At 38.6% G+C, this 13,595-nt stretch overlaps 1 protein-coding gene across 13 annotated transcripts in view; it reads left to right on the plus strand.

Annotated features, from left to right (window-relative positions):
• The first annotated feature begins 294 nt into the window (after positions 1-294).
• The window catches only part of dtna (dystrobrevin, alpha), a 34,648-nt gene continuing 21,347 nt past the window's right edge, over positions 295-13,595 (plus strand). For 3 of the 13 annotated variants that reach the window (XM_047368052.1, XM_047368060.1, XM_047368057.1), the window contains exons 1-7: positions 299-574; positions 9,264-9,331; positions 11,000-11,080; positions 11,161-11,374; positions 11,567-11,652; positions 12,109-12,263; positions 13,111-13,216. In XM_047368052.1, the coding sequence (XP_047224008.1) occupies positions 9,265-9,331; positions 11,000-11,080; positions 11,161-11,374; positions 11,567-11,652; positions 12,109-12,263; positions 13,111-13,216 (709 nt within the window). In that variant the 5' untranslated portion in view covers positions 299-574; position 9,264. Of the gene's footprint in view, positions 575-9,263; positions 9,332-10,999; positions 11,081-11,160; positions 11,375-11,566; positions 11,653-12,108; positions 12,264-13,110; positions 13,217-13,595 lie in introns of all 13 variants that reach the window. The other 10 variants (XM_047368054.1, XM_047368059.1, XM_047368061.1 and 7 more) reach the window with 7 other exon arrangements.

Consider the following 13,595-nt stretch of genomic DNA (forward strand, 5'->3'; position numbering starts at 1 on the left):
ATAGCAGAGAATTAATTGTTTTATTCATTCAACAATAATCAGCCCTAGCAGTAATTTTAGTATCGATATTTTCAGCAGAAAATCATCTTGCAATTGCAATTATTCTCAGACCTCATTTAAATAACTTCAATCAATATGCTGGTTATTTCTCTAAATGACGTCATCGGCTCAGGACAAAATGCTTGGCCTGACAACTCAAAAGCTTTCATTTGAACTCATACTAGCTATAAATATATGGCGCAATGATATAATTCTCCTCTTTTGTCGCCGGTTTTCCTGTCTTTGCATCAATCTTTAACCCCTGTGCTGCCGCAGTGGCGCATGTGAAGAGATTCCGCATTACGTCATACCGGAGGCTGCCTTGTTCTGCTCAGCTCAGCCCAGCCAGAGCGCTGCTGCACGAAAATTTCCACGACAACACAAGCTTTGCGGGAGAGCGGCGCGACAACAACGGCCGCTTCGCGCCGTGATGCAGCACCCCACGCAAAAGAAGCCCTGATCCCACCGCAAGACGCGACGGATTCCCCGGGTGGACAGGAGTCAGGGTGCAGGACATGCCTCGAAATAAATTCTGGTAAGTCTTGTGCAAAGTGCGCCGCTGCAGCTGCTCTTTGCTGCTGGAGGCTGGCAGGCAGCAAAGCAGAGGAGCGACCTTAACCTACTTTGTTACTCTGGGTGAAATTAGTTTGTCAAGTTTGAGGTCTAAAAACGGGGATTTACTGGATTGAAAACGTCTGAGATGGTTTTTTTTGTAACAGTTTCAAGACCACACGGGTTGCAGTGTAGCAGGGACAGGTGATGCTTTAGTAGAGCATGTTCTGTAAGGTGCCTGTTGCTGTCCAGGTACATGTTGCATGCATCGATGTGATGGATTTCAGTCCCGATTTTACAAAACGAAACACAACATACCTTAGTCTTTTTACAGGAATGACTTTCCTTTGAATTGCTAATTAATATGTATCATATCACCTAGTTGGGCAAGAATACACATGGTTAACCATTCTGCTTTTTATTCAAGCAAAGAACTCTTTCAAACTGAATTACAGCTTCAGCAGTCGTAAATTTGTAGCTGCTCTCTGGGTCTTAAAAGTTTTTGCCCTTTTGCAATTGAAACCATGGTAATCATGGGGAGAGACACCTCCATCACGGCTCCTTCACTGCCTGGTACCCAGCCTGCAGAGAAGCCTTGTCTCTTCAGCCAAACACCAACAGCACCAATGCACAAGAGCTCATTAACCTTAAGTCCCCGTTGCAGCTTTTTTATTCCTGTCAGGGGACAGGATTTGGATGCCAGGGTGGTTTACAGTCTCGTGATGTAAAAATAACTCACTCACTGGTAACAGCTGCCGGGTAGTGTCTGGAGCCAGACAGACTGGGTTGTAACTTTAGTAAGTGTTTGTGTTCAAAGGCCGTATTTCATCATTTGTTTTACAAGTTCCCAGTTTTTTCAGGATTGTAGCTCATGATGCTGGTATTGCTTTCCATGTCTAAAATAGAGAAATATGTAAAAAAAAAAAAAAGCTTTAAAGAAAAATGTGAGCACACTAGGCAGCTAAAAATGATAGAAGAATGATGTCATGGTTGTAACATCAATCATGATAGCAAAGCCTCCAGGTCAAACTTGAGTGCATAAACTGAATATTTGTGTGCCAGTTTATCAAGTGGAGATGAGGAAGACATTAGAAATGTTGTCTGAGTGCAGTATATTGGAGACTTAACAAACTGGTACCCTATGGAGAGATGTAAAAGCACTTTGTGGTGAGCCCATTCTTCCTTTAATTCCCACCAGTTAGACATTGCAATTTATGCTCCAAGTCTGTGTCTTCTGAATATTTAATATAAGGAAGCCATGCAATGTCTATGTAATTCCAACCTTTCTCCACATCATCATTCTGTGCTTTACTCAGCATTCCCTGCACCACAGCAATGTCAGATCTTATTCACTAAAATTCAATAATTCCCTCTATAGTTAGTTTTTACAAAACAAGATGTTGTTTGGCACCAAAATGTCACTTCAAGCTAATGCTACACATCTGTTGGTTTAGAGGTAGTTTAAAATACTCAGATGGCATCCACAATCAAATGTTTTCTCCATCATTTGGCTCAGACATAGAAAAAAAAGATCCAACTACAGCTAATTATCTGTAAAAGAAAGCTTTATATTACCAATAAACGTTATGCTCTTAAACAACAACCTTAGAGGCCTCAGTACTTTTTACCATATGGTCTGGCTGTTACTCCGTGCTCCAGCTATCTGTCCTGGGAACAGGGCTCTGTTCTCATCCCACCACTTTGGGCTGAGATTCCACTTGTTTAATAATCAAGAGGGAAGAAGGCAGTTTCAGCACACAGACTGTTTTGATCTTTACCTATGTTTACTTCTGTGCAGCTCACCCATGTTTTCTGCATAGGATATCAAAAATGCTGGCCAAAGTGTCGCCAATAAGCAGCCACAAATCGATTTGACATGCAGTATATCAGCAATCTGTGATATGTCTACAGCCATAAAGAGTGACAGGCTTCAAGATGGTGCTGTTATGAACTCAATGTCATAGTTTATATATGGTGGTATTTCTTGTTTCAGAGCGCATATTTCAAAACTCTCTGTTTTAGAAAAGTAAGCTTTAAAATTAGTCATCTGCATTGAAAACCAATGGAAAGGCCTGTTGTGATTTATTTATGTTTTAGACTTTCAAGATATTTTTAAGATGTTTTCTGCCTCTAAAATATGATAGATGACCTTTAAAATTGCTGCATACTGTTGGTTCCAAAGGGGACATAACTCATCACTCCTGTCTACAGTATTTTCGTAAATGGCAACAGAAATAGATCCAAATGTAAATAACTGACTAAAAATGCTTTGTTTTTATTGTTGCCCTGACATTTGATCAAAACAAATATTGCGCACCATTAAAAAATAGGACATATTATTCCTCTGAGACTCCCTGGCAGTGCTCACCCTTAAATGTCCATCACTGCATTATGGCAATAGACAACTTGTTTTTTAAGGGCTCTTATTTTCAAATAGTGACAGAGGGACAGTGTCACAGAAAAAGAGTAACGTTTGCTGGGCAGATGCCAGGAATGAGGATTGGACTGTGCAACTACAGAGCCAGAAAAGCTGTTCAAGAATGCAAGGTGTTCTCATTTGTATTTAAAGATAGAATGGCATACCCTTTATGCTTGCCTACAGCTTCTAATTTCAGATATCTTTAGCCAGGCCCATTCGGTCAAGGTTTTGTTGTGCCGCTTGTTCATATTATGGGCACCTGTTAGAAGGAGAAAGACATGGCTTTGTAATAACCAAGTTTAGGAGAGATAAAGGGAAAATGACCATGGTGCCTTACAAAGGCTATGCTGGTTATCTTCCCTCTCACTGACAAACAAATTGTATTTTTTGTGCTGGTTTTTATATCTTCTCTTCCAATAGATTGTATCAATCTTAGGTATGTCCAAGGCTGAAAACAAATCACAGGAGGTCACATAGCTGGTGCTCAGTATGCGATGGGAAAAGGGATATTAATATTCGTCTGTAAGATTGTGTATATTTGTACTCTCTCACTTTTACTCTTACTGTTTGTGATAAATGGACTTGAATATCTGTTGCTCCTTAATAGGACATTGGACAACTGGCTGCCTACAGTAGCTTGACATTACAGTACTTATAAAGCCTTTATTTACTGCTCTGCCTTCAATGAAAAGAGTTGCCCATTTATAATCTGAGGTAGTCAGTTATCATTTGCAACATGGCTTCATTAATTAAACTGTAAAAAGCAAGGGATTTGTAACAATTCTAAATGGTAAACTGGCTCTTAAACATGTCAGCTCCTTTGTAAAATATCAGCTTTTTGCAATGAAAAAGTCATTTGGTCATTCATTTAATTTTTCTTTCAAGGCAAGGCACAATTCAAGTGAAATAAAAAAAATTCTTAGAGTGAATCGTTAAAGACTGCAACAACCTTGTAGCATAATTATTTACACTTTTAAACTAACCCTGTGTTGAAGCACTTTTTATTCCATTTCTGCATTCAATCTTCTTGAGTTTACACCTAGCATCTGGCAACAAAGATGTCATTTATGATTAGGCAAACTAATACAACTGGGTCATGCGCTATTTTTATTTTTTCCATCTAACAAACTCTTTTGTTTCTCAGTCTAATTATACAGGATAAATGTAAGTAATGTAAGTAAGTACTTACTAGAATATACTTGTTACATTTGAGTTGAGTTACATGGACGTATTATTTGTTTCAAATTGGCTCACGGTTTTCCGACATACCCTTCATGTGGTTCTAAGGGCTTATAATGCCAGAGTAAGTCCCGAAATAACTGGAGTTTTCTCTGGCTACATCAAGAGTAGTGGAATGTATAGTAGAGTTACTCTATTTCTTACCCCACTTGTTGTTGCGCACTGCCAGTCAGTTGGTTGAAGGAAGGCTCTTGAAATTTTCCCTTGTTTACAAAAAATGCAAATTCAGTTGTTTGGAATTTTGTTTCTGTCTTGAAAACCTCTTTTATTTAGGTAAAGTTGTCAAGAAGCCGACAGCAATCTAAGTACCCCAGCAGATAATTTGACTAACTAACATACCAATAGCTGCTTGTCATGCTCCCCTTGTTAAAGTATAAACAGCAAAATAACCAAAGGCTGTAATATTCTGCATATTAGGCACTTTGAATTGACTGCTAAGTTTAGTGAATATTTATTATTTAATTTAGCCAAAGTCATTGTATCAAAAACGTAACAATATTTTTGGTAACAGTATTAACATTGTCTGTATTTCTGTTTTGAATAAATATAATCGGATTCTGACTGAAATTTAAAACAATGGTATTTTTGGTAGATTTATTCAATGTCATCAATGCCTAAAAAGAAGGTACTAATATTTTTGGGTGTTCACAGTATAAAATGTAAGCCCACCAGTTGCTGTTAGTCATTTCAAACAGAAAACCTGACCGATTGTCTTGCAGAAAAAGTGTCTCTTCGACTTACTCATCCAAAAAAGTTCAACTGTGCGCTCAGCCTGCCTTGCAATATCATACAAAAGGCGTTTAACTTTTTTTTTCTGTAAACTTTTTTTTGGTCTGCTGTGGGAGGTGTTATCTGTGTGTGTGAATGTGAGTGTGTGTTTGCGTACAGAGCAACTGGGATCTTTGCTGCCATGGCAACAAACCACATGACTAGGTGTATTAGATTGCCTCGGACAGTGTGCAATGAGCCATGGTGTGAGCACTCTCTGCTGCTCTGCTCCTTTTCAAAGTCTTGTTCCTGTCTAACATTTAATCATTTCTAATCACCTTTATTAAGATTATTTTACTTATTTCAATAGCAGAAATGCTTGTGAGGGTCAGCATGTAAGACCTATTTACCTGTTGTAGGACACTGGAGAAGAAGGAGCATTAGCAACTTTTCTGTCACCTTTAAGGTGCAACTTTATCCTGCCAAATATACACACACAACTCCTGGCAAAACTAAAAATTCCTCTTGTGAAGAGCATTTATTTAGTTCAATTTTGTAGGAAAACAGTTCATCACATATATCATTGAACATTCAAAACTGTTAACATTTTTGAGATGTTCTTTGCAATGTTCATTTGTTAAATTTATTACCTGAATGGGCAGTTGCCCAGGGAGACATTAGACAGAGGGGATGTGAGGGCTGGTTGTGCACAAACATCAGGAAAAAACATAACTTACAGTGCCTTGCGAAAGTATTCGGTCCCCTTGAACTTTTCAACCTCTTGCCACATTTCAGGCTTCAAACATAAAGATATAAAATTTTAATTTTTTGTGAAGAATCAACAACAAGTGGGACACAATGGTGAAGTGGAATGAAATTTATTGGATGTGTCAAACTTGTTTAACAAATAAAAAACTGAAAAGTGGGGCGTGCAATATTATTCGGCACCCTTGCGTTAATACTTTGTAGCGCCACCCTTTGCTGCAATTACAGCTGCAAGTCGCTTGGGGTATGTCTCTATCAGTTTTGCACATCGAGACACTGAAATTCTTGCCCATTCTTCCTTGCAAAACAGCTTGAGCTCAGTGAAGTTGGATGGAGAGCGTTCGTGAACAGCAGTCTTCAGCTCTTTCCACAGATTCTCGATTGGATTCAGGTCTGGACTTTGACTTGGCCATTCCAACACCTGGATACGTTTATTTGTGAACCATTCCATTGTAGATTTGGCTTTATGTTTTGGATCATTGTCTTGTTGGAAGATAAATCTCCGTCCCAGTCTCAGGTCTCTTGCAGACTCCAACAGGTTTTCTTCCAGAATGGTCCTGTATTTGGCCCCATCCATCTTCCCATCAATTTTGACCATCTTCACTGTCCCTGCTGACGAAAAGCAGCCCAAACCATGATGCTGCCACCACAATGCTTGACAGTGGGGATGGTGTGTTCAGGGTGATGAGCTGTGTTGCTTTTACGCCAAACATATCGTTTTGCATTGTGGCCAAACAGTTCGATTTTGGTTTCATCTGACCAGAGTACCTTCTTCCACATGTTTGGTGTGTCTCCCAGGTGGCTTGTGGCAAACTTTAAATGAGACGTTTTATGGATATCTTTGAGAAATGGCTTTCTTCTCACCACTCTTCCATAAAGGCCAGATTTGTGCGGTGTACGACTGATTGTTGTCCTATGGACAGACTCTCCCACCTCAGCTGTAGATCTCTGCAGTTCATCCAGAGTGATCATGGGCCTCTTGGCTGCATCTCTGATCAGTCTTCTCCTTGTTCGAGATGAGAGTTTAGAGGGACGGCCCGGTCTTGGTAGATTTGCAGTGGTCTGATACTCCTTCCATTTCAATATGAGTGCTTGCACAGTGCTCCTTGGGATGTTTAAAGCTTGGGAAATCTTTTTGTATCCAAATCCGGCTTTAAACTTCTCCACAACAGTATCTCGGACCTGCCTGGTGTGTTCCCTGGTCTTCATGATGCTCTCTGCGCTTTGAATAGAACCCTGAAACTATCACAGAGCAGGTGAATTTATACGGAGACTTGATTACACACAGGTGGATTCTATTTATCATCATCAGTCATTTGGGACAACATTGGATCATTCAGAGATCCTCACTGAACTTCTGGAGTGAGTTTGCTGCACTGAAAGTAAAGGGGCCGAATAATATTGCACGCCCCACTTTTCAGTTTTTTATTTGTTAAAAAAGTTTGACACATCCAATAAATTTCATTCCACTTCATGATTGTGTCCCACTTGTTGATTCTTCACAAAAAAAATGTATTTAATATCTTTATGTTTGAAGCCTGAAATGTGGCAAAAGTATGGTGTAAGAACGCTGTCAAAAACAATGTGAATGTAAAGACGGAAATGTGTGCATATCAGTCAATAGTTGTGCATAAGTAAAATCCAAAAGAGGTATTGTATATTTTCTCTTTAAGAATACAAAATAAAATGTTACAGCTTCAAGAAATTACAAACACAAAGTTCAAGTTTACAGTTGTGGTTTATTCTTTATGAATAAAATATGCTATAACAGTTTGTGAATACGATTTCTTTTCTATGAGAATACGAATTTACATCAGCGACTTGGTGTCACGTGATCTCAGGCTCAGCATATAGTGGGTGGAGTTATACAATGATGTACAGCAGGTGGCGGTATGCACCTCTGAATTTGTTGCGAACCGCCAGCAGAAGAGAAGAAGAAGAAGATGCAGCAGCACTAGCGCCAAGATGACGGACCAAGAGCATATATTAACGACATTAAGACATATATAAACTTTTTAACATTACCTGGCTTTGTACCGTAGTTTCTTGGTCCGTTCTTTTGGCGGTAGTTCTGCTGCTTCTTCTTCTCTTCTTCTGCTGGCGGTTCGCAACAAATTCAGAGGTGCATACTGCCACCTGCTGTACATCATTGTATAACTCCAGCCACTATATTCTATGTTTTAGTTTTGTATTTCATAAAAATAAGAACAATGCTTTATTTATAAAACTCTTGATTTCCCCTATATCTCCCCTCTGTTCCTAATATTTATTTTAGACTGAATTACCTCCCTTTCCGGCACTGCGTTTACTGGCGGTGAGAAGTGTGACATCGCATGCGCAACGCGAATCGACTAAGTATGCTCCACTAACCAGCCTGAGATCACGTGACACCAAATCGCAGATATAAATTCGTATTCTCAAAGAAAATAAATCGTATTCACAAACTGTTATAGCATATTGTATTCATAAAGATTAAACCACAACTGTAAACTTGAACTTTGTGTTTGTAATTTCTTGAAGCTGTAACATTTTATTTTGTATTCTTACAGAGAAAATATACAATACCTCTTTTGGATTTTACTTATGCACAACTATTGACTAATATGCACACATTTCCATCTTTACATACACATTGTTTTTGACAGCGTTCTTACCCCATACAAAAGGTTGAAAAGTTCAAGGGGGCCGAGTACTTTTGCAAAGCACTGTATGTCAGTTACGTCTTGAACATGTTTCCTATTTTTTTTAGCCATGTCAAGTCATTGGGTAAATGGTACCCCTGCTTGTTGTTGGCTTGAAAACTATCCTGCCCCAGAGTTTAGATGATTTCTTGTGTTTTGATTGGTTGACATTATGACTAGCATGGAACTGGTCTGCAGTTATGCAGCCCCATATTCAACAAACAGCAAAGCACTCTGTATTTTGACTGTCTTTCTGAAGCAGCATTACTTTTTTGAGCAGTTTGATCTATAGGAGCTCATCTGTTTGATCACACCACATGAGCAGGCCTTTACTCCCTAAGGGCCTGAATGAGCCTTGGCCAACATGATCCTGTTATCTGTTATCTTTTTACCACTGTTCCTTCCTTGGAACAGTTGTGACAAATACTGTTCACTGCAGACTCTGAACACCTCTCAAAAGCAGCAATTATGGAGATGCGATGACCCAGTCAGGTGGTTTTCACAATTTAGCCCTTGTTTAATTCTCTCAAATCCTTAAGCTTGCCCATTTTTAGTGCCTTTGACATGTCAACTTTGAGGACGAAATGTTCGCTTGCTCCCTAATATATCCCACCCAGGAACAGGTACCATAGTGAAGAAATTATCAGGGTTGTTCACTTTATCTGTCAGTGGTCATAATGTTGTGCCTGATTACTGTATAATGTGCTTTTAAATGCTATGAAGTATCTAACTTACTAACTAATGGTAAGTTCTTGAAGACTAAATTATATTTAGAAAGTTTTACAAAAGGCTTTTCATGCCTGAATATTGTTGGGTTGAACTGTTTAATAAAATATTTTACTTTCTCTTCCTTTGAACAGAATGATTGAAGATTGCAGGCGGAGGGGTGACAACATGGCAGATAGAAGGCAGCTGTATGTCGAGATGAGTAAGTGCTCAGGGCCACAGTTCAGTGTGAAGGATCGTTGACTGTTTAATGCTCAGACAGTCAAAACAGCAAATTTTCTTCTTTTATTTGTTTCAAGTAAAGCAAATATGAAGATCAAAAGTTGACGCTGATGTCATCCAGATTGATTCAGTTGCTGAAATTGTAACTTATAGAGGAGACACTTATAGAGTGTACAATTCACAAACACAGCTCATTATTGTAAGATATGTGTTTTATTACATTCTTTTTTATTGTACCTTATTGCATACATGTATAAATTATATTTGCTCATCATTTTAGTGCAAGCTGGGTAAAGTAAGGGATCTCATGCAACCTAATTAGTTCGTTTCACTCAGTGTATTTAAATTCACATTTAGAAGCATTCAAACCTCATTTATGCAATGAAAACATGCTAAATAGAACATAAAAAGAATGCTTGTGTAACAAAAAAGTGGTCTTCAGAAAAGCTCCTTTCTTTTGCATCTATTGTTTAAAACACAGACCTTGAGTGAGTTAAAATTAACTTGCAGAATAAAAAGTAGAAAAAATATAGAAAAAAGAAAAAACATACATATACAATATAGATTTATTATAGTTCTTTCACAAAGTGACCCAAAATTATTAAGAAAAACTTTTACAATTCATTTTTAATTAATATTCTTTACAACCTGTAATTAGTAGTTTCTATACCACAAAAATAAGGCTGGGGACAAATTCACAAAGCTCTTTTTGCCCACTAAATGTGTCCTAACTAGAGTTTGCTCCTTTTTCTAATTCTAGAAAATCAGAGATATGTTATTATGTACTAAAACCTAAACCAGAATTTGCTCCTCCTTCTAATCTCTAATGGTGCATTCCATTTGTATTTGGAAGTCAGAATTTCTGACCTCTGAGTAGGAAATTTCAACTGGAACGCCCCCGAAAGTCGGAATCACAAGTCAGAAAGTCAGAGCAACACGACAATACCAGACTTTCGCATTCAAGACAGTTGCTACATTTCATCAATAGCAGTAAAACGTTCTTACTTTGATTTCTTTATTATGCAACATTTAGTCAGTCATACACGTACTACTTTTCAGTGTTTATAAGACGACATGTTTCAAAGCTGTTTATATGCACGAAATACCGCTTAGAACAGTGTTACTGTTATTGTTATTGCTCTGAGACTGATGTTACAGTTGCTAGCCATACGAACAAAAACAAGCTAGCAACTGGAATGCTACTGCTTCCCAGTTCCAACTTCAGCAAAATTTCATGTAAAGATATCAGATGTGTGTGAGGAGAGGAAACCTATTCCCTGATGCAAAATACTTGGAAATTGCTTTCATTTGCTTCATAAACAGTTTTCAACTGCATGTATTTATTGCCTTATGCATGGCTAATGTGGTGCAGAAGTGAAGCAGATATTGTGTGCAGAAAATTTACAAAAAAGAAGCAGATTGCATGCCTTTGTGAATTTCCTCAGGTGATCTTGAAATGTCAGTTTTGATCTTCATGTTATGCATTTTATAAATAGAGAACTGAGTTTAATTTGTGAAGCAGAAGCTTACTTCAGGTCTGTTTGTTATTTACAGACAAAGAGTAGCTTCAATCCACTAAACCCTCTGAGATCCATGTTTTTGATTTGTTCATAATTTCATTGTAACTTCATGACCATCTCCTTTTCAGGGGCACAGGATTTGGACTCCATACGATTATCAACATACAGAACAGCTTGCAAACTCCGATTTGTGCAGAAGAAATGCAACCGTGAGTGTGATGCAGAACGTATATAACTGCACTGAGTCCCCAGCTAGGAGCCCACAAATAAGGTTCTTATTTGTCTCCAGTGCATTTGGTTGATATTTGGAACGTCATTGAGGCTTTTCGAGAGAATGGTCTGAACACCATGGATCGCAACGCTGAGCTTGCTTCGGCTCGTCTGGAAGTGGTACTGTCTACCCTCTTCTACCAGCTTAACAAGCGCATGCCAACCACTCACCAAATCAGCGTGGAGCAGTCCGTCAGCCTGCTGCTCAACTTCCTGCTGGCAGCCTACAACCCGTGAGTAAAGTGTCACATGGCAGCTGGCGGGCTGTCGGAGTACGATTTCACATCAGAGGCTTTTGACGTGAGCAAATGAAGTGGATGGAAAATTCCTGACTATTTACGTCAACTGTTCTGCAAATTTCTCGGTTTCTCGATTTTGTCACATCATATAACTATAGTTTTAAATTTTTACGTTGTTTATTTTAGGGAGGGTCATGGCAAGATATCTGTTTTTGTTGCGAAGATGGCCCTTGCCTCGATCTGCGGAGGGAAAATTCTGGATAAATTAAGATGTAAGAAAATTAATGTACTTGTAATTGTGAAAATGTTTTTTATAGACATCCATTTTTCCTGTGATAATAACACAATGCATTTCTAAGTAGTTAATAGTATAAGTAAAGTTTGGTTTTATAATTAAGAAAAAATAATTTCAGTTTGCACTGCATCTCCATCTGTTTTAGTGTGTAGTTTTAGCATTACTTTTCTTCTCTGCATGCATGTTCAACTGAAGTCATTATTCATTTTGTCGTAAGTTAGAGTTTATTACATAATGCACAAAATCTGTGGGAGTTGCAGCTTGTAAGAGAAAATGAGGAGGGCGGGTGTATCATTATAACTGCTTTACTTTGATTTGTTTACAGACCCAAGTGGGTTAATTGTATTGTATGATTCTGTAATTAGGCAACTGCAGTGGGAACTGACAATTAGTTGAATTAATTCATATTCTGTTTTCCTCTCATTGTTTCCAGATATATTTTCACAGATATCAGATTCTGCTGGAATAATGGTGCACTCGCAGTTTGACCAGTTTCTGCGAGAGGTTCTCAAATTGCCCATGGCGGTGTTTGAGGGACCTTCTTTTGGCTACACTGAGCAAGCTGCCCGAGCATGTTTCACTCAGCAGGTGAGAGTTCATTCATCACTTAATGTACTGTTTCTTGCCAAAATATTCATAACCGCTGAACTTTTTCACATTTTGTCACTGGGCTGTGCATATGTGACATACCAAAAAATGAAAGCATAATTTTGCAGAAGAAGGAAAATGATATGTCCCTTTCAAAAACATTTATAAATAGTAAATAGTACTGCATGCATTTGTAATATCCCTCCCTGAGTTAATACTGGGTGCAGATGTACTGGGGTATGTCTCTACCAGCTTTGCACAGCCGAAGACTGACATTTTTGCTATTCTCTATCAAATAGCTCAAACTCAGTCAGATTGGAAGGAGGGCATCTGTCATCATCAATTTTCAAGTCTTGCCACAAATTCTCAATTGCGTGGTTATGATTTGATGTAAATCTCTGCAATGTAGCTTTGCCTGTAGATTTAGAATTGTTGTTCAGCATGAAGTTAACCTCTGCCGGAATCTCTTTTATTCAATGCAAAACAAATTATCTTCCAGAATGTCCCTGTTTTTGGTTCTTTCCATCTTCCCACCATCTCTGCGCTGTTTTCTGTTACACTTTGCAACTTGCATACAGGTCAAAAAGTTCAATGATGTCATCTGACCAGAGCACCTGTTAGCATGTCAGTTGTGTACCTAACAAGGCTCTTGGCAGACAGAAAAGGTTTTCTGTATTCTCTAATCTGTGTTGGTTCTTCACATAAAATCCCAACAAAATAAAATGTGCAGTTGTAGTGTGTAAAAAAAGATCAAGGCTTGTGAATACTTCTACAAGGCACTGTAACATCTATAACTGTCTCAGCATTGACACTAGATAATTTCTTTTCTCTCCTTTGCACTGAATAGAAAAAGGTCTCCCTCAACACATTCCTTGATACGCTGATGTTAGACCCGCCCCCTCAGTGTTTGGTGTGGTTACCTCTCATGCATCGGCTGGCCAACGTTGAGAACGGTAAGAAACGTGACAGAAATATAGCTGGGAAGCTTTTAGGCCTGGGGAGCTTTAAAGTTCAGCTTTGCATTACAGTCGCGTAATTAGTCAAGCAAACACACCGTGAAGCACGCACTGCAGGGACATTACATGCACTGTATGAGTAAGAATGTTTGTGTTTATCTGTGATGGAGTCATCATCACAAGCAACCTCCATGTGAGCAGAAAAAAACACTGTCATGGGCACACACATGTACACAGCGCTATGTTTGTAATTGTTTAAACTGAGCGGAGTCAACAAAGCAATCTTGATGTCTTCACGCATCTTTCCTGAAATTAATTAAAAATATTCCTACTTTCTCTGCAGTGTGCAAAATATGTATGTTTTGCCACATCTGTT

The sequence above is a fragment of the Girardinichthys multiradiatus genome, chromosome 6 (genome assembly GCF_021462225.1).
Source record: "Girardinichthys multiradiatus isolate DD_20200921_A chromosome 6, DD_fGirMul_XY1, whole genome shotgun sequence".
Lineage (NCBI taxonomy): Eukaryota > Metazoa > Chordata > Actinopteri > Cyprinodontiformes > Goodeidae > Girardinichthys > Girardinichthys multiradiatus.